General features: G+C 57.7%; 1 protein-coding gene across 3 annotated transcripts in view; it reads left to right on the forward strand.

Moving 5' to 3' along the window:
* The window catches only part of Fgd5 (FYVE, RhoGEF and PH domain containing 5), a 63977-nt gene extending 45506 nt beyond the window's left edge, over positions 1–18471 (forward strand). The window contains exons 10-21 of one of the 3 annotated variants that reach the window (XM_077106242.1): positions 315–373; positions 4176–4247; positions 4980–5048; positions 6500–6583; positions 7944–8023; positions 10519–10618; positions 10867–11004; positions 11908–12037; positions 12312–12433; positions 13537–13665; positions 16533–16684; positions 16939–18471. In XM_077106242.1, the coding sequence (XP_076962357.1) occupies positions 315–373; positions 4176–4247; positions 4980–5048; positions 6500–6583; positions 7944–8023; positions 10519–10618; positions 10867–11004; positions 11908–12037; positions 12312–12433; positions 13537–13665; positions 16533–16684; positions 16939–16975 (1172 nt within the window). In that variant the 3' untranslated portion in view covers positions 16976–18471. Of the gene's footprint in view, positions 1–314; positions 374–4175; positions 4248–4979; positions 5049–5553; positions 6372–6499; positions 6584–7943; positions 8024–10518; positions 10619–10866; positions 11005–11907; positions 12038–12311; positions 12434–13536; positions 13666–16532; positions 16685–16938 lie in introns of those variants that run through there. The other 2 variants (XM_077106243.1, XM_077106244.1) reach the window with 2 other exon arrangements.
* Positions 18472–25462: the final 6991 nt, after the last annotated feature.

Here is a 25462-nt window from a genome sequence, read left to right on the forward strand (position 1 = left end):
TCCTGTCGAAAAATCAAAGATAAAAAGTGGCCAGGGATGTGGCTCGGGGGTTAAAGCGCAGCGGCCCCTGCGTGTGAGCGGCTGGGACGGTCCCCACTGTCACGTCCCAGTTTATACCTGGGAAACCGAGGCCCAGCTTGGTCAGAGTGGTCAGGGCCACCGAGGCAGAGGAGGTGGAGCTGGGTTGGTGTCGCCCCCCACAGAGAACGAGCAGGGGTCAGGGGCGAGTGGGGAGGGGCAGGAAGAGGTGAGGACGGGGGCAGCCGGACCAGCCCTCCCCAAAGGGCCAGAGGCTGACTCTGCTTCCTCCCCAGGAGCCCTGAGCCTCATCTCCAAAGTCACAGGCCGAGCCAACGACAGCATGGAGCAGGGGGTAAGTCCAGCCTGCACACCCTCCCCCGGTGCCCATCCCAGGCCCCTCCCTGCCTGACACGGGAGACCCCATCACTGATCCCGCGGGACCCTGCAGAGGGCCTTCAGTTCTGGCCTCAACGATTGCTGTGTGACCTCAGGTACGGTGGGTCCCTCTCTGGGCCTCCGGTTCACCATTTGAACAAAGAGGGAGGCCACAAGCTTCTAGAACCCCGACCAGCAAGGCCCCGACGGGGGTCTGAGACCATCTGCCTCAGCACTGGGGGGCTTTGTAAGTGACAGGCTCCAAGGGGTACAGACCTTGGGTCTTCCTAGTTGGAGTTTCTGGGCGCAGAGTCCGAGACAGGCATTTTTTGGGGGGTGTGAGCTTTTTGGGGGTGTGTATTTTTGGGGGGTGCTTCAACACGGAGCCGCATCCCCAGCTCGGCTTATATCTTACAAAAGCAGGGTCTCCCTGAGTTGTTGAGGGCCTTGCTAATAAGTGACCGAGGCTGGCCTCTCAACTCGCGATCCTCCTGCCTCAGCCTCCCGAGCCGCTGGGGTGGCAACGTGCGCCACCGCGCCCGGCCGTGCAGGCATTTCTTAAATAAGCACCCCAGGTAAATGGCCACCCACCTTGGAGACTCTAGACCCTGGGTCACTGGACTACGTGGGCCGTGAGTCCACTTCTGGTTCTGCCTGGTGCGATTCCGTGACCAGGGGTTGACGCCGTGTCTGCCAAGGATGACGCGCCATCCCCCGTCCAGTCCCACTTGAGGGTCCCTGCGGTGATCTGTGTCCACTTAGTCCCTGCTGCACCTCGTGGTGGGCACTCCGCAGCTTCTGTGTTAAGAATGATTCTGAGGCCGGGTCCTAGTGAGTGGGAAAGCGCAGTGATCCGCTGCCCGTGACCTCCAGAGGCACAGAAGGGGGTGGCAGTGGCTTGTGGGCCACGGCTGATGCACAGAGCGTCCTCGCTGTGAGTTGTACAGAGAGGAGGAGGGGAAGGAGCAATTCTGGGCCACCTCCCATGGGGCAGGCCTCCCGTCGTGGGGTGGACTGGAGACGCCCCTTGAGGAAGGGCCCGCTCAGTGGAGCAGTAAATGTATGGTTGCATGTGACCCCAGTCAATGTCACCAGAGAGACAGAGAGATAGCTGCAGAGTTCAGGGAGGGGACACAGCCCGTGCTGCTCGGGCCAGAGACGCGAGTGTCCCCCTTTCAGTGAGAGGAGTGGATTGGAGCACCGTGCCCCAGGACATTTGCACAGTTGCGGAGGCAGGAGAGGCCTGGAGTTGAGGAGGCTGAGGTGGGACAGGAGTCTGGGGGAGACTCAGGGCTGGCCGGTGACAAGGGGCTGGGACAGAGGCCGAAGCCCACTGAGCCATTTTTGGGTGGGTTAGATGTGTCCTCTCTGGTGTCTGCCGGGTCCCCGCCCCGGGGCTGGGCATCTGGGCGCGCAGCGCGGTTCCCTGCACAGGGGCTCCGGCTCAGCAGCAGACGGGCTGGGCGCTCCACACCCCTCTGCTCCTCCAAGGAAAATCTGGGTCAGGAAGCGCTGGCCCTGGACACCCCCCGGGGGTGCTGGGCACAGCTGCACCAGGCCTCTGCTCTGGACCCAATGGCCACCCCACGCTTGCATGGCCAGATGGAGGGTCTCCACGGGCCACCCAGGGCCTGAGCTCCATGACTGAGGGTTCCTGACGGCTCGGCCCCTGCCACCCCCACAGCCCAGGCCTGTCCTGCCTCCTTCTGTGACCCCCCGGGTCCCTGCTGGCTTCCAGCCCAGCCCTGTCCGTCCGTCCCCGATGACAGCCAGGGAGCCAGTTAAAATGCGTCAGATGGCGCCATCTCCCCTTTTGCCGAAGCTGCCTTTATTTCTGTTGGTACCAGGGATGGAGCCCAGGGCGCTTAGCCACTGACCCCGTCCCCAGCCCCTTTTTCTATTTTATTTAGAGACAGGGTCTCCCTGAGCTGCTCAGGGCCTCCTTTTGCTGAGGCTGGGTTTGAACTCGTGATCCTCCTGCCTCAGCCTCCCGAGCTGCTGGGATGACAGGCGTGCGCCACCGCGCCCCGCTGCTGTGCTCTATTTCTATAATCGGTCCAGCCGTGGCCATTGGGAGCTCCTGCAGTTAATTTCCGTTCCCCTTTCACACGCCCCAATGGTATGAGTTGGGGCGTTGTTTGATATTGGGTGTTTGATATTTGTTTGATATTCCAGATCGGTCCATGTCCTGTATTTACTGTCCCTGTCTTAGAATCAGCCCTTTCACCAGGAATCCCCGGTTCCTTTCATCCCATAATGGTATTTAAAAAAAAAAAAACAAGAATTGGAGCTAGGTGCAGTGGCGCACACCTGTCATCCCAGCAGCTCGGGAGGAGGCTGAGGCAGGAGGATGACAAGTTGGAGGCCAGCCTCAGCAATTTAGCAAAGTTCTAAGCAGCTCCGTGAGACCCCGTCTCTAAATAAAATACAAAAAAAGGGCTGGGGACGGGGCTCAGGGGTTAAAGTGCCCCTGGGTTCAATCCCTGGTACCAAAATAAAAAAAAAAATACAAGAGCCAAGATTGGGTCCCTAGGTACAGCCATTGCTCACGGGGTCTCATTTTCTCTTGGCGGAACAAGGCGGTCGCCCATACTCCCCCGAGAACCCGCGGGGACCACCTTCTGCACACAGAGCCACTTGCACCTTAAACGCGTCACGAGTTCGCACCTTGTTTCCGACTCACGTCGTCACACACAGAGCGCCCTGGCCTTCTCGGGGCGGGTGCCCACCGTCCTCTCCCATGCACTTCACGTCCCGTTGCCCTCAGCTCTCAGAGACTCGGTTGGTGGCCCACAGGTCCGGGCGGGCCAGCTCTGTCCTCTGGGCGCTCTGGGGATGCCCTGCACCGCCTGCCGGCTCCATAGTCCGGGACGAGAAGTCGCCTGTCCCTCCTCTGGGACTCCGCCATCTGCCCTTTGTGTTCTGGTTTTTGGAAGCTGGACTCTGGTGCGTCTCTGTGGGTCTTGAGGGGTCTCAGGTGGCTTGAAACCTGTCGCGATTCTCGGGCTTCTCGGAGGGACCCGCCCGTCACTGGTCCTTAGTTAATTTGGGGGACACTCTCTTGGATGCTGTGTGACGCACCCACACGCTTTTTCCCTCCACCTCTCTGTTTCCATTTAGATCTTTACCGGTCCATCCTCCCCCTGTGGGTCCCCTCCTGGGCCACACCTGTGGAAGGTGTCCCTTCTTGTGGATTTTGTGGGTCTTTAAAAACATTGCCATTCGACTCTGTGAAATTCTCCGTGTCCTTGCACGTCACCTGACTTTGCCCCTGGAATTCCCTTTCCCATCATGTTGATCACGTTACTCTGAAGTCCCCGTGTGTTAGTGCCACCGCCTGTCACCTCTTGTTCTGCATAATCAGTTGAGGAGTCTGGGGACGGGCGGGGTCCTGGGTGCTCTGTCTGGCCCCGTCCCCAGCCCCCAGTCTGCCTCCTGAGCCCCCGGCAGAGACTCACGGGAGGGAACCGGCCATCGCGTGACTGTCCCTCAAGGCCACACCCTGAGCCTGCAGAGACGGGGCCCAGCCTTGGGAGAGCAGGAGCTGTGGCCCAGAGACAGACAGGGTCCGTCCCCAGCACACACAGCACGAGGGTGGCGTCAGGCCTGGCAGGACCAGCCTTGGCATCCCGCAGGCCCGGCTCTGCCCAGCGTCCCCCCTGCCCTAAATAGAGGCTGGAACCGGGGGCCAGGCCGTCCTCCTCTGGAAAGGAAGCAGTGTGGCCCCTCACGAAGGGGACAGGCGCCTCCAGGGTCTGACCCTCTGCCCTCGCCCACAGGAGAACCTGCAGAAGCTGGTCCACATCGACCACAGCGTGCGGGGCCAGGGAGACCTCCTGCAGCCAGGGAGGGTGAGTGCCGCCCTGCGGGGAGCGCGTGGGCTCCCCCGCCCCAGCGCGGGTTGGTTCCGGGCGTCCTGTGGGGTCTCTTCACTCGGGGAAGACGGGGCGCCAAGTATTTTCAGTCCTAAGTGGCTGGAGAAGCAGAGAACCATCTCTAGAGCAAACCTTAAGAAAGCATCTTAAAAATACGGTCTTTGCCGGGCCCCGGGGCACAGGCCTGTCATCCCAGGGCCACGGGAGGCCGAGGCAGGAGGATCGCAAGTTGGAGGCCAGCCTCAGCAGCTTAGCGAGGCCCTTGGCAACTCAGGGAGACCCTGTCTCTAAATGAAATATAAAATAGGGCTGGGGACGTGGCTCAGTGGCCAGTGCCCCTGAGTTCAATCCCCGGCACCAAAAAAAAGAAAGAAATTTATTTACTTGGAAGCCTCCAAATGGGAAATAAAAACCTATAACTCAGTTCAAAAATAGCTCAGAAATGTGGTCTTTAGCCCTTGGAATGAAAGACTGGGCTCAGCAGATTCCAGCTTCCAGTGGCTCCGCTGATCTGAGATGCTGTGAAACCGCCCTTAGCGTTCGGAGCCTGCAGAGCTCAGGTGTATCAGGAGCATCTTGGGTGGCCTGGGGGTCCCCCATAGGGGGCTGCTTTCTGGTCCTCTGGAGTCTTCAGGGTCGTCCCCAGCCCCTTGTCTGGGGCAGCAGTGGCCCAAGCCAGGTGACTGAGGTCTGCCTCCCTCCCCACAGGAGTTTCTCAAGGAAGGGACACTGGCGAAAGTCAGGGGCAAGAGCAGACACCCCCGGCACCTGTTTCTGGTAAGTTCCTGTCCCCATCCCACACCAGCCCCTGGACCCTCTAGTCCCGTGAAATCGTCCAGTGCCCACATTCGAGTGGCAAGGTACAGGACAAAATGGAGTAGGGCAGGATCTGCGTCCTGTGATGTCAACCTTGGTGGCTCACTGAGACATGGGCAGCTCCCTGTCCCCCTCCCAGGACCCCCAGCATCCTGTACTTACTGTGTTAGTCAGCTTTCCATGACTGTAACAGACATCCCAGAGGGTCAACTTAAAAAGAAGAAAGGTTTCTCTTGGCTCAGTTGCGGGAGCCCCACCTCGTAGCCCATTGGCCCTGTTTTTTGGGGCCTGTGGTGAGACAGCGCGTCAAGGCAGAGCTAAGCCCCTCGTCTCCGGGGCCAGGAGGCCAAAGAGAGGAAGAGGAAGGGGTTAGGTGAGGTTCCACAGTCCCTTCAAGAACACACCCCCAAGAACCTAAAGACCTCCCGCTAAGCCCCGCCTCTTAAAGCACCATACCCCCCAATAGCACCAGGCTGGGGACCAAGCCTTCCACACAGGAGCACTCAGGGAATATTCAAGACCCAACCCTAACACCGCCTGTCTTCTGGGTATCCTGTTTCTCTCCATCACTTCCTGTTCCTGTCCATCATGGCTGCCTCTTTGCTAGGATTGTGGGTGAAGCAACAGCATTGAGCTCTGAGCACGCGCCTCAGAGCCCATTTCTGAGGTTCGCGGAGCACCTCCTCTGTGGTGGGTTCTGGAAACAGGGAGGTCAGTCCCACGGGCCTTACCCTCAGCCCTCAGGGTCCCACGGAAGGAAAAGGACACGGGAAGACAGTGGCAGATACAGCTGCCCCAGGGAGCCAGGCGGCCACTGGCTGGACTTCCGTCACTAAGCATGGCTTTGCCTGATGGGGACCTTCCTGCTAAAGTGGTCAGGCTGCATGCTTGTGTCCAGCTGCCCTGACTCGGCGGGATTTTGAGATTCGTCTGCGCATCTTGGCGGTGCATTCCCTTGGATTGCTCCGCCGTGTCCAGTGTCTGTCCCATGGACACACCACACCCTGGTTTTTATTGTGGGCACCGGGGATTGAACTCAGGGGCACTCGACCACCGGGTCCCATCCCCAGGCCTGTTTTGTATTTATTTAGAGACAGGGTCTCCCTGAGTCACTTAGGACTTCACTGAGTTGCTGAGGCTGGCCTCGAACATGCGATCCTCCTGCCTCAGCCTCTGGGGTCACTGAGATGACAGGCGTGCACCATCAGGCCTGGCCCTTCTTGAGCGTCTTAACTCGGAGTGGGATTGTGGGGAAGGGGCTCACGTTTCAGCCCAGAGTGGTCTTGCTCACCTGCGGGGTCCCTGGGGAGTGCCGGATGCCTGTGCACCCGGAGCTCAGGGATCCTCCAGGACAGACGCCCGCTGCAGCCTTCCGGGACCCGGAGGAGCCTGATAGGGTCCCCTCTCCCCAGATGAGCGACGTGCTTCTGTACACGTATCCCCAGAAGGACGGGAAGTACCGGCTGAAGAGCTCGTTGGCAGTGGCCAATATGAAGGTAAAGCCTGGTGGGGTCAGGGGCAGCGGGGAGGCCCCAGGGAGGAGAAGAGGCACCCCCACGGGCCTGGAGAGGGCCGCTCCGGAAAGCAGTGTCAACTGTGGGCTGTGGCATGTTCCAGGTCCTCTGGGAAGAAGGAACCCTGGAGGGCTCCCTGGAGGCAGCGTCCTAAGCACTCAGAGCACTTGCTAAATATCCCATGGGAAGGGGCCTAAGCCCCTGGGAACCACCATTCTTATTTTCTTCCCATCCCTCTCCCTTCCCTTTGTCTAATCCAGTGAACTTCTACCCCACCCCCGCCATTGTGAGTCAGCATCCACTTATCAGAGAGAACAGTCGGCCTTTGGTTTTGGGGGATTGGCTTATTTTGCTTAGCATGATAGTCTCCAGCTCCATCCATTTGCCTGCAAATACCATGATTCCCTTCATCTTCATGGCTGAGTAATATTCCACTGAGTATATATACCACAGTTTCTTTATCCATTCATCTATGGAGGGGCACCTAGGTCGCTTCCATAGCTTAGCTGTTGTGGATTGAGCTGCTATCACATTGACGTGGCTGCGTCACTATAGTGTGCTGACTGTAAGTTCTTTGGGTGTAGACCAAGGAGTGGGATAGCTGGGTCAAACAGAACCACCTTTCTTTCTGTGGCTGTGACCTCCACCACTCCCGGGGCCTCCTGCACGGGGTCCCCTACCAGCGGTCATGTCCTGTGGCCGGCTCTCTCAGCTGAGGCCCATCTGTGTGGTGACAGGTGTCCGGTTGCTCCTTCCTCAGTGCCATCTCTACGTGTGTGGCACGGCTGGGTCACGCACTCACCCCTCAAGGGACGCTTGGTCCTTCCACGTCGTGGCCCTTGTAGGAATGGCTGCCACAAACGTGGGCACGCCCGTGTGGCCTCGCTCAGCGCACCTTGGTCCTGAGGATGGGGACGCTTGGTGGATTTGGGGCACTCTAGGGCAGCAGGAGGTTTGGGGCAGTCGATTCTGAGGCCACCGGGGACGGAGGGGCGCCTGGCAGGGACAGGGCGGGGAGCGGGGAGGGGCGGGCCAGGAGCCGCCTGGTGGAGGAGGCCGCGGGAGACCCTGCCACGGGCCGCGTCGCCCAGCAGGACAGCGTGCCTGTAGGCTGCCCAGGAGGGGACGGTCCCCGCAGCCTTCCTGTGGGTGACGGCGCCAGCAGCCAGACACCTCCCACAGGCTCAGCCATGGCACCAGGGCCACCCTCCGCCAATAAGGACCCTGGGGCAGAGAGGGTGTCCATGGCAGGACCAGGCCCTTCTGTCCACCGCCACCCGTGGACAGCAGGTGGGTTGCTGCCCTCCCGCCCCAGCCTGAAGGGGCTCTGTGGGTCCCGCAGGTCAGCCGCCCCGTGATGGAGAAGGTGCCCTACGCGCTCAAGATCGAGGTGCCCGAGTGCTGCCTGCTGCTGTCCGCCAGGTAGGGGGCGGGGCTGCGGGAGGGGCGGGGCCTCAAGGTATGGGTGGGGCTGTGGGAGGGGCGGGGACTTGAGGTATGGGTGGGGCTGTGGGAGGGGCGGGGCCTCAAGGTATGGGTGGGGCTGTGGAGGGGGCGGGGCCTTGAGGTATGGGCGGTGCCGTGGGAGGGGCGGAGCCTCGAGGTATGGGGCTGGGTCAGCGGATGGGCGGGGCCTAAAGGTATAGGGTGGGCTGGGGAGGGGCGGGGCCTAGAGGTACAGGGTGGGGCTGCGTGAGGGGCGTGGCCTCAAAGGAGGGCAGGAACACAGGAGGGGTGTGGCCTCGATGTATGGGGCAGGGCTGTGGGTGGGCGGGGCCTCAAGGTATGAGGCGGGGCTGGGTAGGGGTGTGGCCTTGAGGTACAGGGTGGGGCTGCAGGAGGGGTGGGGCTGCAGGAGGGGTGGGGCTGCAGGAGGGGTGGGGCTGCAGGAGGGGTGGGGCTGCAGGAGGGGCGGGGCCTTGGGGTATGGGCAGGAACACAGGAGGGGCGTGGCCTCGATGTATGGGGCAGGGCTGTGGGATGGACGGGGCCTCAAGGTATGGGGCCATGGGACCCAGGGCAGGACTTAGGGCAGGACTTCAGGGGGTGGGAGTGTCTGGAATGACAGGTGTGGAATGTCACAGTCTACATCCTGGCGTCCCTTTGGATCAAAGGACCTTTGGCCATCTCAGTGCTTCTTGACTGTCCTGTGGTCACAGCCCTTGGGAATCTCATATTTAAAACAAACAAACCCCCCCCCCCCCCCCCCCCCCGCAAACCCGAGGCTTCACTCCCCAGAAAAACGCCATACTCATAAAATACAGGACCTCAGGTGACAGTGACAATACGTCGTGTTCACAAGGCCCTCTGTGAAGGGTGGGTGCACACCACAAGTCCTGCTGGGTCACACGGTGTGGCCGCCTCGCGCTGGGGGCAGGGAGAAGGCGGAGAGGGAGGGTCCCCGGCCCCTCTCCCCCATCCAGGGTGCCCCTGGGGCGGCTCATGACAGGAGCCTGTGTCCCGGTCCCGGGGCCAGGACATGCGGCGTTCGAGGTGCTGCTGGCGTCGGGGTCTGGCGGGCCCCTTCCTGGGGACCAGGGCTGCTTTCTAGAGCCTGTCGGGGGAGGGCCGGGTCCCTCTGGGGCTCCTGTAAGGACACCCATCATGTCCCTGAGGGCTCCGCCCTCCTGACTTGGCCATGTCCCGTCACCTGGGCGAGGATCTCATGGCCTGGCCCGCAGGAGACCTGGGTTTGACCCCCTTGGGACTTGGGAGGGGCCGCTGTCCCATCTGGGGGAGGAGGGGAAGGAGGAGGGGTGCCTGGGCGGGGACATGTCGCCCCCCCCTCTTGATCAAATCAGTGACAAGGGGCGGGGGAGTCTGTTGTCCAGCCTCGGCTGAGGGTGCTGATAGGCCACGCTGGGGCCTCAGGTGGGGACGCCCATCTCCCCCAGGAAGGGGCCCTGCGCTCTGGCTGTGACAGGCCCGTCCCCTCCTGCCAGCCCAGACTCTCCACACTGGAGCAGTGGGGGCGGAGGGGCCGTGGAACCCGTGCATCTCCTCTTACCAACAGGGCAGCTGGCTGCCCACACCACGCACCCCGTCCCTCCCAGCGGGGCGCTCCCCTCCGCCAGCTCGGGCTCGGGCTTTCTGCGCGGGCCGTGCGCGCCACCTGGTGGGCACTGTGGGAACTCCACCCTGCCCTGGTTCCGAGGGACCATAGCCCTGGGGTGGCCCTGTCCACTCAGGACACGGTGCCCCGCAGAGAGGGGGCTGGCGACGTCTGTCTGTGGGGTGCATGAGCCTCTAGGGAGCCCTGTAGGTCATCAGGGGAAGATGGAGACTGAGTGCTCACCAGTGCCAGCTTCCACCCACCCTCCACCAGGACCCTGGCCTTCCCTAACCCTCCTAAAACGTGGGACCCTCTAGGCTTCCCTGGGGCCCCCTCCTTTGGCATGGTGTCTTGCCAGGGACAGAGGTTCCACACCCCTATTTCATTTCACCCTCACCACGGCCCTGGGAGCTGGAGTGAGAAGCAGACCCAGAGGCGGCCCACGCGGCCATGGCCCCTGGTACAGGCCAGGAGCTGGACTGATTGATTCTCTCCTCCACTCACACACACCAGGGCTAGAACCAGGGGCGCTCAACCTGAGCCCAGCCCCAGCCCTTGTTGTATTCTGTTGAGAGACGGAGTCTCCCTCAGTGACTTAGGGCCTCGCTAAATTGCTGAGGCTGGCCTCGAACTTGCAATCCTCCTGCCTCAGCCTCCTAAGCTGCTGGGGTGACAGGGGTGTGCTACCGCCCCATGAGGAGCTGGGATCTAACCCTAGTCTGGGGGGACTATCCAAATAAACAAATGACCAAACGTAGCTGCTTTGGTGGGGGGGTGAGGGGTTCTGGTGTGGGGGCCGCGCAGCGCGCATTCATCCACAGGTGGAGGCTGCAGCTGCCCCGCTCATCGAGACCCATATCCGCAGCTCCTGCGCCGAGAGGGATGAGTGGTACAGCTGTCTGAGCAGAGCCCTCCCTGAGGACTACAAGGCCCAGGCGCTGGCCGCGTTCCACCACAGCGTGGAGGTGGGTGGGGAGCAGCTCCCAGCCTCAGCAGGTACCAGGAGGTGCCTGCACCCTGACCTGGGGACACTGGCCTTCCACGCGCCCCTGCCCTGCTCTGGCCCCCGTCCTGGGCCCCAGGAGCACAGCACCCCCTGCCCACGCCTCAGGGTCCAGCTGTTCCCAGCCCAGGCCACGCAGTCCCCTGCGCCCCACACCCTGGGAGGGGAGGGACCGCCTGACCCCGCTGCTGGCCGCTTCTGTCCCTGCAGATTCGCGAGCGGCTGGGCGTCAGCCTTGGGGAGAGGCCCCCCACCCTGGTGCCCGTCACCCACGTCATGATGTGCATGAACTGCGGCTGCGACTTCTCCCTCACCCTGAGGCGACATCACTGCCACGCCTGCGGCAAGGTGAGGGCCAGGGTCAGGACCGGGCGTCCCTGCGCAGCCAGGTCCAGGGTCCACCGGGCCCTGGGGGAGACAGTCTTATTTTGTTTTTCACGTTATTTTATGATTTTTATTTGTTCTGTTCAGACACACACGACCCAGAGTGCACTTTGACATAATGAACACACAGGGAGTGGGACTTCCCTTTCTTGTCCGTGATGTGGCGTGTCACTAGTCGTGTGTTCATGTGTGAACGCAGGAAAGTCATATCCGATTCATCCCAAGTCTTTCCCATTCCCACCCCCCCATTCTGTGTTGGTGTCCTCATATCACAGAGGACGCTGGGCCTTTGCTCTTTGGGGATTGGCTTATTTTACTCGGCATGATAGTCTTGAGTTCCATCCATTTACCAGCAAACACCGTAACTCCATTCTTCTTTATGGGTGAGTAATATTCCACTGTGTATGCAGCACATTTTCTTTATCTGTTCATCTGTTGAAGGGCATCTGGGTTGGTTCACAGTTTAGCTGTTGTGAATTGAGCTGCTATAAACCCTGATGTGGCCGTGTCCCCGTAGTGTGCTGACTTTAAGCCCCTGGGTATCAGCCAAGGAGTGGGACAGCTGGGTCACACGGTGGCTGCACCAGTTTGCAGTGTCACCGGCCGTGTATGAGTGTGCCTTTCCCCACGTCCTCGCCAACACTTAGGGTTACTTGTGACCACGCTCCAAATGCCGGGGTGGCTCCATACTTACCATGTTTTAATCTTTGGGTTAATTTTGGGGCGCACTGTAACCCTAGACGATGGTGGGGCTGGTTCCCCAGTTGTGTGTGCGCGTCACACACCTGAGTCGCAGCACTCCGCGGTGACCTGCCCCCTGCCTCCCCTGGTCAGCCTCACTGGCCCATGTCCCCGCGTGTCCCGCAGATCGTGTGCCGGAACTGCTCGCGGAACAAGTACCCGCTGAGGTACCTCAAGGACCGCATGGCCAAGGTGTGCGACGGCTGCTATGGGGAACTCAAGAAGAGGGGCGGCGCTGTCCCCGGCCCCGTGAGAGGTGGGTGGCCTGGGGGTCCTCCTCTGCCTCACTGTCCCCACCTGAAACCACGTCCCCCACAAGGGAGCGAGTGGACGAAAGTGGCCCTCGGGGACCTAGAGGCCCAAGCTCACCCCAGGGGACCCGGGGGCCACATAGGCCATCAGAGGGAGCAGCCCAGCCCCTGCCCCATGGCCTCTGTCTGTTCTGGCGGGAGGGGCTGTGCCCGCCTTCCTGGTCCCACCTCGCCCGGGGAGGGACAGCCTGAGCCGTTGGTGGCCTCTGTCCCCTGCAGAGCGGCCAGTGAGCATGAGCTTTCCCCTGACCTCTGCCCGCTTCTCCTCGGGGAGCGCACTCTCCGCCGTCTTCCCCTCCACCTTCAGGAAGCAGAAGAAAGTCCCTTCAGCCTTGACGGAGGTAAGGCGGGGCGGCTGCCTCGCAGGAGGCGGGGACTTGGAGTGTCCACTGTCCCCTGGGGGCAGGCCTCCCTGCCCAGCCTGACTGGTCCCCACGTCTTCCCCCGCGCAGCACAGACCCAGTGCCCACCACGGTGCAGACTGGGCCTCTTGGGTCCCCTCCTGCATGGGGACCCCTGAGCTGGGCTGTCCTGTCACCTGGAGGGTCCCTCGTGAGCCCAGGTGGCGAGTCTCCGGGAAGTGATGGGGATTTTTGCAGGAAACCTCAGAATTGGTTAAATTCAAAACCCTCCTGCAAATGGGGGCCAGGTTCTGTGTGCACCCTGTAATCCCAGCCACACAGCAGCCAGTGCCCGTCCTGAAGTCACACACCCCGAGAAAGCGTCACCGTTGGTTCCACACGTCTCCTTGAATGTTTGTCATCAGGTAGCAGGTGGCAGGATTGAGGGCGTTAGAGGATGACGTTTAGGAACGGGCAACGTTCTGCCCACTAACCTGCTCCTTCTGCAAGTTACAAATGTGGGCAACAGGGCTGGGTGTCCCTCAGCGGTCAGGGCCCTGCTGGCCGTGCCCGAGGCCCAGGCTCCACCCCCAGCACCGTGACAATGACGTTAACAAAGTGGAAAAGAGGAGATGTGAAAAGTGAGCTCCTCTCCATCCCCAGCCTCTCTCCGTCCCCCGAGGGGACAACCAGCCAGTTTCTTTCTTTTCTTGGCCGACAGGAGAGGGTATCAGAGACTGACCCCGGACACTCGGTCCCTGAGCCCGTCCCCAGCCCTGTCTGGTACTTTATCTAGAGACAGGGTCTCCCTGAGCTGCTTAGGGCCTCACTGATGCTGAGGCTGGCTTTGACCTGGAGATCCTCCTGCCTCAGCCTCCGGCGAGCACCACTGTGCACGGCTCCAAGGCTGATTTTGACCCCAGGTCCCCTGGGTCCCCTAAACCCTGTCTGTCCACCCTGAAGTCCTGCTCTGCTGACCTTGATGCTAAGTCGGTCCTGATCTCAGGTTTCAGGCCGGCGGGCGGCTTGCTGTGGCTTCTCCCCTGGGTGTCTGGACTGTCCTCCCCGCCTGTCCCCCTGACTGCTGTGGTCCCTTCTGCCAGGTGACGGCCTCTGGAGAGGGCTCTGCCATCAGCGGCTACCTGAGCCGGTGTAAGAGGGGCAAGCGGCACTGGAAGAAGCTCTGGTTTGTCATCAAAGGCAAGGTGCTCTACACCTACGCGGCCAGCGAGGTAACGGTGGCGTTGCAGGTCCCCCCTGGTCAAGTGGGTGCCTGGAGGCCCCTGGGGTCTGCCCCCGCGATTTCCCCGCAGGGCCCTGTGGATCCCCTCCTCCCGGCAGGGAGCCTTTGTAGAGCAGTGGCCTGCTGGGGGTGGACGCCCAGTCCCCCATGGTCCCCAGCCAAAGGGACCTGCAGTTTCTCTGCAGAGACAAGAGGGTCCTGCATGTGGAAGGACACAATGAGGTCTTCAGTTGTCGCGGGCCCTGCATCAGGGATACGCCAGCCGTGCCCCAGGGGAAAGCTCCTTTGTGCCCTCTGTGGGGGTGATTTGGGACAAAATTCTGCAGCTTAGAAGCCACCCGCTTTTGTCCACCCATTTCTTTGACTGGGGTATCTGATGGCTGCAGGATATCATATGCCCCAGTAAAAAGTGAAACAGCTGGACGCGGTGGCTCGCTCCTGTCATCCCAGTGGCTCGGGAGGCTGAGGCAGGAGGATCGCAAGTTCAAAGCCAGCCTCAACAAAAGCAAGGCCCTAAGCAACTCAGGGAGACCATGTCTCGAAGTAAAATACAAAATAGGGCTGGGGACAGGGCTCAGTGGGCAAGTGCCCCTGAGTTCAATCCCTGGTACCAAAAAAAAAAAAAGTGTGACATTTTTAGAGCTCATCTTACATCCTCTAAAATAGAGGCTAGAGAACCCTCGAAACCGGCAGCCGGCTCCCAACGTGGACAGCTGTGGGGCTGTGGTCACACGGCTGGGGACTGCTCCAGGGGAAACCTGTTGGTTCATGTGAAAGGGTCGCACCCTCTGGTTGGCAGCTTCCTCAGGCCAAGTCCCCTTTCACACGGGTCTCAGCTGTGTTCTGACCTCTGCAGGACGGGCACTTGGCCTCCTCTGCCCAAGAGCCCAGGGCTGGCCGTTCCCTGGTGACCACAGCGGGGCTGGGATGATGTCCCCAGGTCACTTCCTTAGGGTGCAAAGCTTTCCCCTCAGGCCCCTCCTCGGGGTCACGGGGGTCCTGCAGGGAAGCAGGCAGACAGGGCGGGGGACTCTTCCAGAGCCTGAGGGACCAGGCACGGGGACCCAGGTGACCTTTACTCACGGGTACCCAGGTGGGGCTTTCTGTGCTGGGGGGCTGTTTGATCCCACAACAAACCGAAACGTGGCCCCGAGAGGCCTCTGGCTAAGAAGGCACACCAGGGGACACTCACAGGGGTCTGTCACCACTAGGCTCTGACCGGCCAGCTGGACTTCCTCTCCACGGCCTCTCGGAGGCTCCACTGTCCTGTAAGGTGTGTGAGGAGCTTCCAGGATGTGGCGGCTCCCCACACCGCCCTGCCACAGCCCAGTCCTCAAGCAACGTCGCAGGACACGCGTCGGGGACATGAGCGGGCTTAGATGGGTGAAGGGGGTGGCATGTCAGTGACCTCCCTAGAGAGTCCTGAGAACACAGGGCCCAGCCTCTGTAGGTGCTACCTGTTCCTCATCTTGGTGAAGAGCAGTTCATAACTTTGCTGATGTCTATTTATCAATATTTTCTTTTTTTGGTACCAGGGACTGAACCCAGGGGGCACTTAACCCCTGAGCCCTGTCCCCAGCCCCTTTTTATGTTTTGTTTAGAGACAGGGTCTCCCTGAGTTGCTCAGGGCCTCACTAAGTTGCTGAGGCTGGCCTTAAACTCGCGATCCTCTTGCCTCAGCCTCCAGAGCCCCTGGGATTCCAGGAAATAGTTTGACTTCTGTGTGACCTTCATCATTTCTCATCCTCTTGTTTCTTTTTCCTGCCCTAGTGCAGTGGCCGGCACCTCTAGTGCGTATCAGGTTAGGCTCATGAGTGAGCACCCTCTTTCCCTGTTCCCAATTTTAGGGGAAAAGCACTTAGGATTTTACTTCTGACTACGATGTCGGCTGTGGATATTTTATAGATGTCCTGGGTCAGGTTAAGGCCATTCCCTTCAACTCCTACTTTACTGAGAGTTCAAATCACGGATGAATGTCGCATCTTGTCAAATACTTTTCCCAATCTAGAGATTTTTAAAGATTGGTTCAGAATCTTTTTTTTTTTTTTGGTGCTAAGGATTGAACCCAGGGGCACTTAACCACTGAGCCACATCCCCAGCCCATATATATATATATTTTATTAGAGACAGGGTCTTGCTGACTTGTTGAGGCTGGCGTTGAACACACGATCCTCCTGCCTCAGCCTCCCGAGCTGCTGGGATAACAGGCGTGTGCCACTGCTCCTGGCCAAAGATACTTATATTTCCTGTGTGGATGGGGCTGTGGCTCGGTGGCTGGGTGCTGGCCTAACATGTAAAGCAGCCCTGGGTTCAGTCCCCAGTAGATTAAAAAAAAAAATCTATACAGAGATTTTCCTCGGAGCCGTGTTTTTAAGATCCATCTGCGCCCTCTGGGCATGCCTCATGGAATTGCTAGCAACTTCTTAGCACAGACACCCCGAGGGCTGCGTCCTGGAAATGAGGGTTCGGGGGATGGACACATCAGAGGTTGTCAAAAGCCACTTGGGCACCGAGTCTTTGGTCAGGCGCTGACGGAGGCCGGGTCAGAAGGCATGGCAGGTCCAGATCCACAGTCTGGGTGACCCTGGGAGCCTCTCTGAGCCTCAGTTTCTTCTTTTGAATGGGGAAAGCACCCCCAATGATCCTAGTGACAATTAAACAAGAGAATGAAGGAGAAAATGCTTGGCTCCTCCTGGTAGGCTGTTCTAGAATGTTCCTTCCCCCTTGGGGCTGGCCGGGGCAGAGGCAAGGGTGGGAGGTGAGCGTGGGTGGCCCCCAGGCGCCCTCCCTTGTCCACCCCCAATGGTCCCTGCGGGGTGTGGTGCTCAACGTGAGGCTCTCCCTTGTCCCCCCCAGGACAAGGTGGCCCTGGAGAGCATGCCTCTGCTGGGCTTCTCCATCGTCCCGGAAAAGGAGGAGGGCGGCGAGGCGGGCCCCGAGTTCCACCTTTACCACAAGAAAACCCTGTTCTACAGCTTCAAGGCGGAGAGCGCGGGTGTCGCTCAGAGGTACCAGGAACGTCCTTCCCCAGTCCCCCGCCTGTCCCCCAGGTGCCACCCGGAGCCCAGGCGTGTGGCCTGCTCCTTGCCCGGGGCCACCCCGTCCTCCTGGGGAGGGTCTCAGCCCTCGGATCCAGGTGGGCCTCTGCACCTCCCCAGGCCCTGGGTGCCACAGGGCCCCTTGCCTGGGGTGACAGTGATCTGGGTGGTCACCCGGGGTTTCTGTGGCAGGGCCGTGGGGACAGGTGCTGTCTTGTTCGCAGGTGGATGCAGGCCATGGAGGACGCCAGCGTGCTATAGCAGTGGCCACTGGGACTCGGGACTCTAGAGACTCTTAGGGGACACTGAGCCCTTGCGGAGGCCACCTGGGTCGCGACTGGTCCTGACCCACGTCTCGACCTTCCCGCTGGGACCCGCCCCAGCCAGCACCTCTGCAGGTGGAATATTTATGGCCCCCATGTCCCCCTGTGTCCCAGCCCCAGCCACGAACCACTCCCTCACCCGGCAGTGAGGTGACAACCTGGTGCCTGAAGACGGTGACCTACCTGCTCAAGCGGGGGCTTCGGGGGCTTCGGCACCCGAGTGTTGGTTTGGGCTCCTGGAAGCAGCAACCGGTCCCTCCTGTCCCCGGGGCCATGGTGGGAAGAGAACCCGCTGGAGAGCTTGTCACCTCGTCACCTGTCACCTCCAAAGCACTTTACTTGGCTGAGTCGCCACCGCCATCTCCACGTTTTCCAAGTGACTAAGGGAAGTCACCGCAGAGTCCTGGGGACTCATTGGCCACCAGCCAGGTGTCCCCTGGATGCGGCACAGGCACCTGACCCCTGCAGCTGGCCGCGACCGTGTCCTGCCGTGAGTCCCCAAAGGCCCCCTCCTCTCCAGGCAAATCTGGAAACACAGCGGGTGACAGACCCCCACCCTGGGGACCAGCTCGGACCCTGGGGAGACTCTAATTTATTGTGCGCCTTCCCGTGTCCACCCCCCAGGGGCCGCCTGTTCACAGGAGCCTGACCCTAGACACGCGGTGGCCCTGGGATCCCTGGGTCCCTGGGTCCCACCACAGAAGCCTTTTTTCATGTTTCAAAAGAAGCTAAACAGAAAGATCAGAAGGTGGATCCCTGATCTCAAGACGTGGCCCTGGTCCCGCGAGGGTGCGGGAAGTCGGGGCTTGGAGATCTCTCTGCACACCTGGGGCTGTCACCTCCTGGGACTGTCCACGTTGCTCATGATGCTGGAGATTTTGGGTTTTTTTCTTAATGGAAAGCAGAGAGGGGCCGAGGGGCAGGGCTCCTTGTTGCTTAGAGTCAGAATCAGCCTTGTCATTTCCTGCTCTCCTGTCCCCCTTCTCCTGCTGCCCTGCCCCCTAGGGAAAGGCCTTGGTGACAAACCGTTTGTAAAAAGCACCCTCGTCTCCAGGACTTTATTTACATTAAATATTTTCAGGGAATTTTTTTTCCTAGGTGGCAGTTTTTCCTTTCAAATGTTTGCATTCAGCAGGATGGAGGGTTCCAACGGGTTACCGGGCAGACCTGTTTGTTCATGGTGGAGGGCTTCCCTCCAGTGGAATCATTTTAGTCACAAGATGCACATAAATGGGCTTCCTAGTAACCCGCTGAGCCAGGCACCGTGACGCGGGTCTGTCATCCCAGCGGCTCGGGAGGCTGAGGCAGGAGGATCGCAAGTTGGAGGCCGGCCTCAGCAACTTAGTGAGGCCCTGTCTGAAAATAAAAAGGGCTGGGGGTGTGGCTCAGTGGTTAAGCACCCCTGAGTTCAATCCCCGGTACCATAAAATGAAAGAGGCTCAGAGTTTTTCTGGTCATGTCGATGAAGTAACGGGGGGACACCCCGTGGCACAGCCTGGCACTGGGTGGGGGTGTAGAGGAAGAGGACGATGCTCCGTCTCCCCTTTGGGAATGTGCTGAGGGCAGGCAGCTGTGGTCCCAGGGTGGTGGCTTTGTCTGCACCTACTCCAGCTTCTTCCTCAGATCCTCAGTGTAAAAGCTGTCACTCAACAGAAGCCTGACATGGGGACTCTGGCCACCGAGGCCAAGACGCTACAGAAACGCGGTGGAATCTTGTGTTAATTGATTCAGGCTGCGTTCGGTGGCTTCTGCGATCATGGGACATTCTCTGCCTCCGTGGGCTCCCTTGGTGGCGAGGCCACATGTGCCCACACTGAGAAGATGCCTCCCTTTAGCAGCGAGTAAGAGGAAGCCGACAGAATGGAGCAATGAGGAAGCTGGCTCCGCAGGAGGAGGCCCAAGAGCAGCGGATCCGGTAAACCCCAAATCGGTGGGCTTTTCCGACCTGCTGTCCCAGGGTCAGCTGAATTCCAGGGCTGCTTCCCAAGGCTACTGACTGCCACTGAGAGCCGGGGCTCCTGTCCCTGTCCACAGCCCCCAGGGAAGGATGGCTGGGCTTCCTGGGTGCTACTTCTTGCTTAGAAGCCACCCCCCAGGCCCTCTGTCCTCTGGTCCATGCTAATGTGCCTTCCTGCTCCGGAGCTGGTCATGGAGGGCGGCCACCAGGACTGGTGCAGACAGCCAGTGGTCCTCCAAGGCCTGAGTACTAAAGGCTTGGTCACCAGGGGGTGCTCTTGTGGCAGTGGTGGGACCTTGAAGAGGGGAGGCCTAGTGGGAGGACATTAGGTCCTCTAAGACAATGTGACCTCTTCCTTGCTCTCTCTTGCCTCCTGCCTTACGAGGTGAACAGTCTGCTCTGCCACCTGCCCCCACCATTGCTGTCTGGCACCCCCACCAGAGGCCCAAAGTTCTAGCCCACCCCCCCCAGTCTTGGACTAGAACTGCCCAGACCGAGTTCAAGGAACCTTTTCTCTTTTTAAGTTAACTATGTCAGGTATTTTGTTGTAGCAACAGAAAGCTGATTAATACATCAGCAGCAGGCAGGGAAGGGTGGCCACTGTGGATTCAGGGCTCATGCTCTGGACCAAATCTTCTAGAAGAAAACTTGGGTTTGGATTAGTGACATGCAAGGGCTTCACCTTGCCATGGATTTGGGGGGTGATCTGATAGAATACTCAGAAGGCCATTATTCGGGCCATCTGGCACCCATGTTTTGTAGGTATTCGAGTCAGTGGTATTGGGGAAGGTGATTTGACATTATTGATCTTGTAAGTTCCCAATCAGAATTGTTAAATCAGTAGCTAAATAGCACCGACCTCTATGAGCTCCCAGAGACTCTTTCCATGATTCTTAGCAACAACTAAGCACTGAGCACCGTAACCTTATTATTAAATTGAATTCTCCCCAGAGGCCTGCCCAGATGAGTTCTGTCGTTATGCCCATTGTGCAGATGAGGAAGCTGGGGATGAGAAGCAGTAGGGCATTTTTACGGAGTCACAATTGACAAAGCGGGGCCTAGCTAAGAGCAATGCCCACGTCGGGGCTGCTCCCCAGCGTCTCTCTTGATCTGCTCGCTCACTGTGAGCAGCCTTCGTTTTATAAGCAGTTTTCGGACACCTACAGTGTGAATTCCTTCCCCAGAGAGACCTGTGGCTGCCAAGGACCAAGCATCAGGACCTTTCCCTCCAAAGTCATGATAAACATGGCCCTGGGTCTAAATTGTGCATTTCATTATCAACCCCAAACCACAGTACACATTTTATTGTGTGATACATAATTAGTGCATGCTACTAGAATATATTATGAAATACAATACTATTTTGGGCTGGGGCTGTGGCTCAGTGGTAGAGTGCTGGCCTTGCATGCGTGAGGCACTGGGTTTGATCCTCAGCACCACATAGAAATAAATAAACAGAATAAAGGTGTTGTGTCCATCTACAACTAAAGATCTATATAATACTATTTCAATATGTTATAAAAAATAAAGCTATTTTATATATTCACATATGCCAGACCTACCTGCATTGCTCCTGGGCAGCTGGAAATCTAAAACCCAAAGCACATATATTTTATTCATTTCTTTAAGAGATGGGGTCCCCACTGGGTATGGTGGTGCTCGTGGTGTAATCCCAGCAACTGAGCCCCCTCCCCAGCCCTATTTTGTGCTTTATTTAGAGACAGAGTCTCACCGAGTTGCTTAGGGCCTTGCTGTTTCTGAGGCCGGCCTTGAACTCACGATCCTCCTGCCTCGGCCTCCAGAGCCCCAGCGGCTCAGGAGGTTCTGCGGGTTGGGCACAGGGGTGGGGGAGACTGAGTATCTACAGTGTTCTCTGCTCGTCACCAAATGGATCCAGAAGTCGCACTGCCTGTCAGCAGTACCTGGGGACGGTGTGGATGTGTCAAGACAGCCATGGTCCCCGCCACATGGCTGCCACCCTCCTCGGGTGAAAGGCTATTCATGGTCAGTTATTCCAGAAACTGACTCCCTCAGCTGACACAGACACACGGTGACATAAACACTGAGTTTCCTGGTCCTGGGCAGGCAGCGCTGACTACCTAAGCCCCAGCTGAACCCTCTGTGTAGGAAACACCTTGATGTGGGAACCCGGATGCTGCCCTCCAGGAGGGCCAGGGGCCTGCCTCCCGGGCTGGGAGTCCCAGCTGGCTCTGCAGGAAGAGGGTGGCCAGTGGCTGAGCACCACGTGCATAGTCCGAGAATTCTAGGGCGCCGAGGGACACTGTGTGACCAGGTGCATTCGGACAGTGACGCCAGGCTCTGCGTCGTGCCAAGCACCAGCTTATGAACTGCAGCTTGTCTAACTCAGCTCCTAGAACTGCAAGATGGCAATTGTTTTAAAAGTGATTTTCTTTTCTTGCTGGGTGCTGTGACGGACACCTGTAATCCCAGCAACTCGGGAGGCTCAGGCAGGAGGATTGCAAGATGGAGGCCAGCCTCAAGCAACTCAGCAAGACCCTAACAGAAAAGTTCTGGGGAATGTGGCTCAGCAGTTAAGTACCCGTCACCCATCACACCAAGGAGATGCACAAGGGGCCCTGCTTTTGAAGAGGCTCCAAACGAGGCCCAGATGACCTGGAAGACCAGGATGGGACCCAAGGCAGAAGGAAAGAGACATGAGACTGAGATCCCCAACACTTCATCTCCAGATTAGGGACTGCCCACCCTCCACCTTGCAGGGAGCGGGGCTATTCTCTGCAAAGAAAATGTACAAGAGGCTGGGGACTCAGAAGCAGGCCTGGCTGACAGGAGGGGGACAAGACACTTCACAGAAAACAGGACAGCTGGCGTCCACGTGCTCACCAGGGGGACGCTTCCCCCCACCTGCCAGCCCTCAGATTGAGTTCCTAGTTACACAACATTTCAAAACCAGGAGCATCCTTCAGAACCAGCCGTGTTCTAAAAACAGGGCCAAGTGCAGATGCATCTTGCCGAAACAGACCAGGATGACCCTGTCCCCCAGTGCAACTCCAAGGAACACCTCTTCCAGGTACAGGAAGCCACATCAGCTTAAAGAGGCCCGAGTCTCAGTGAAGGCAACTCAGACAGGAATAGGGAATGCACTCCTCCCAGGTCCCTGTGCTCCAGAGCCACCCGGCCACCCCAGGAACATGAGTCTTTCTGAGCCCTCTGCAAGTGGCCTGATGGGACTGACGTGAACAGAAACACGGACGTGGGCAGAACAGGGCTTTCTTCCTCAGAGTCCTCGAGGACAGAAATGACTATTAATAAATGTTCCGCTGCTTGCTGAGCACGTGACTTCGCATCAGCCACCCTCCCTGCTTAGGCCTCAGCCTCTTCAGCTGTAAAAACAGGATAATACCGACTACTTCATGAGATTACGGCAAGATTAAACGGGATCATGTGTAAGTGTCAGGAATGTGCAATCCGGGACCACAGCTTCCGCCTGCCCCCATTCCAGAGTCTCAAGAAAAAAAAATCAAAGGGTTGACAGCAACTGGGTAAGGTTTAAATGTTTATTTCACAAGTGGGAAATAATGATATAAGCAATCCCAACAGAAATCTGAGAAAATGGTTACCATAGATAAGAAAGCATGAACTGTTACAGGAGACGTGATAGAGTCCTTATAGTAGTCATTACAAAGGCAATGATTAAGCCTTCCCCATCCAGGATACAAAAGTCAGCAACTAATTTATCTTAAGAAAGGGAAAGCACCATTTATTCTTTTCTTGACATCAGATCTCTGCTCAAAAATTTGCAAATTTTTATGCATCTACGACTGTTTAACTAAATTTTTTTAAGAGAGAATTTTTTTTTAATATTTATTTTTTAGTTTTTCGGTGGGCACGACATGTTTATTTTTATGTGGTGCTGAGGATAGAACCCAGTGCCTCATGCATGCCAGGCTAGCCACATCTCCAACAGCTTAATTAAAGTTTGACTGTCATTGAGTCAATATATATCATTTAAATTTAAATGCAGAATAATGTCGGATGGCAAAGAGGCATGTTTACTCTGTTAGGTACAAAAATGAAACCGTGATAGTTCCTGCTCTCAAGTTCACAGGGAAAAATCCAATCAATTATTGACCACGGAACAGACTGAAAGAGACCTGCCCTAGGGACAGCTGGGTCAGATGAGTGTCACCCACAGAGCTCTGTGCAAGGAGCCAGAGCTCACATTCTAGCTCAATAACCTGGTTTTTGCGGAGTTCCTCTGTAAATATGGGGACAATATAAATATTGTCGGTTTGTCACACACTGCTGCTAGGAAAAGCACTCATAGCCACTCCTTACCACTCTGCACCAGGTACTACGTGAGGGCAGGGACAGAAAGGACACAGCACATTCCCATCCAAGGCTCATGGTGTGGGCAGGTGCAGCTAGATGCATGATCACCCCCCACCCCCAGCTCCTGTCCCTGTAAATAAACAATCTCTGGGTGGCGGTTTGTTTTGTCACGCATGTGTGCAATGAAATCAGCGGTGCAGGCCTGGAGAGCACAGAATTACCCGAGATGCTCAGTGAAGTGCTGAAGCCAAGCCCTGCTTAGAACCCCGGGACCTGGCAATTCAGAAGGGTCAAGAATCCCTTAAAGGCTGGTCAAACAATGTTAAAAGTACTGGAAATGCAGATGCTTCTAATGAGCTCAGGAAAAGGCAAGTACAGCCAGCACAATACAACTTGTGCATTTTTTGTGTGCCTACAAAGCCTATTAAGAATTATAAAGCCAATTAAAGCATTAGAGCAGTGCAGCCCTAAGGGAGCACACAGCCCGTGGGTGCATGCACACGTGCACCTGTCTACAAGGAAAGATGCCCAAGTCAATCAAACTCAATTACCAGCATGTGTCTGCAAGGAAAGATGGCCAAGCCAATCAAAGTCAATCAAGGGTTATGAGCCCTACCTGAAGGCTACTGCAAATGTGGCAATCAGGTGAGCTGATTCACTGCATATTTAACACCACAGGGTACACCAGAGCCCTGGTTTTACTGAGGCATCTGCAACCCTGGGCAGGTCATGGAACCTCTGTACAAGTTCCTGCACCTCAGGAGAATGCATGTTTATACAGAGTGCTTCATTCACAGGGCTTCAGAGTATTAAGTGAAAAGATTAGAAAATCATAAATCATTGAAACATTCATTACTGTTGAGATTAAAAAAAAAAAAAAAAAAAAACACCCTAGGTTCCTCTAATAACCTGTTATGGATTTTCACACATCTCTAGGCCTACTTAGCATTAAATTTTTATTTCTGGAAAAAGTGCACAAAGCAGTCCATGTCTACAAGGACTTACCATCCAAATATTGTGTTACCTGAGGTACAACATTTGCCTTTTTGGGTTCTCACCCACTTCACTGATAAAATAGGAAAAAAATCCCTGAGAGGATTTCACCAGATTCTCTCCAGGCCCCTTCCAGTTCCAGGGTGTGAGGGTCACCTCGATATTAGGAACACAGCTCTTGGGCTGGGGATGTGGCTCAAGCCGTAGCGCGCTCGCCTGGCATGCGCGGGGCGCTGGGTTCGATCCTCAGCACCACATACAAATAAAAGTAAAATGGAGATGTTGTGTCCACCGAAAACTGGAAAATATTTAAAAATTCTGTTTAAAAAAGGAATACAGCTCTTTCCTGCACCTTGCAAGGTGACAACAGAGTGGAAAGGAAAACAGGTGTGTTGAAAACACCTCCCACCAGAGAGAAACCTTTTATGATAGGAATATTTTGAAGCATTTTAAATAAAGTATTTTAAGATCATGGACAAAATCAAAGTAGGAGTCACCCTGATAAAGTCGAGAGGTACTGTTTGAGAACAGTCATCTTGGAGTATTTATTCCTAATTAAAAAAAGGGAAGGAAATCGATCAGGACCTGCAGCCTGCAGAAGCATGGTGATCACGGCAAGGGGACACTGGACACTCGGGGGCATGGGGGGCAAGTGCCCGCGTCTTCCCAAGCCAGTCAAAGCTGTGACCTACAAGAGCAAAGCCCAAACCCAAGCCCCACGACCCGAGAGGCGGCAGATCGCGACATTTTCCTCGGGCAGCGTCGCCGCTGTGCCAGAGCTGCTCTGCGCACACCATCCCCCTTTCCTGGGTCCCGGTCGCGCAGGGGAGGGGCGGGGCGCGGACTGCGCAGGCTCGGCCGCGAGGTTCGCTTTAAAAAGAAAAAAAAAACCAAAACACCCAGGTGCGGGGCGTTGCCCACGAGGCCTGGCTCGGGCATCACCGCGCGGCCGGGCACCTTTAAATCCCCAACAAAAGACGCCGGCACCGAGGCGGCCCAGAGCGCGCCGCGTCCGCCCGGGTCGCCCCTCCCGCCGCCCGCCTCCGCGGACTCGGCCGCGCCACTCGGGGCCCCGCGGCTCCCACCAAGGCCGCCCGGAGAGCCCCGCGGGGCGCCCGGGGGCGGCGATGCCAGGGAGCGCGGTCCTCGCCCGGCCGACGAACG

Source organism: Callospermophilus lateralis, chromosome 20 (genome assembly GCF_048772815.1).
Source record: "Callospermophilus lateralis isolate mCalLat2 chromosome 20, mCalLat2.hap1, whole genome shotgun sequence".
NCBI classification, from domain to species: domain Eukaryota; kingdom Metazoa; phylum Chordata; class Mammalia; order Rodentia; family Sciuridae; genus Callospermophilus; species Callospermophilus lateralis.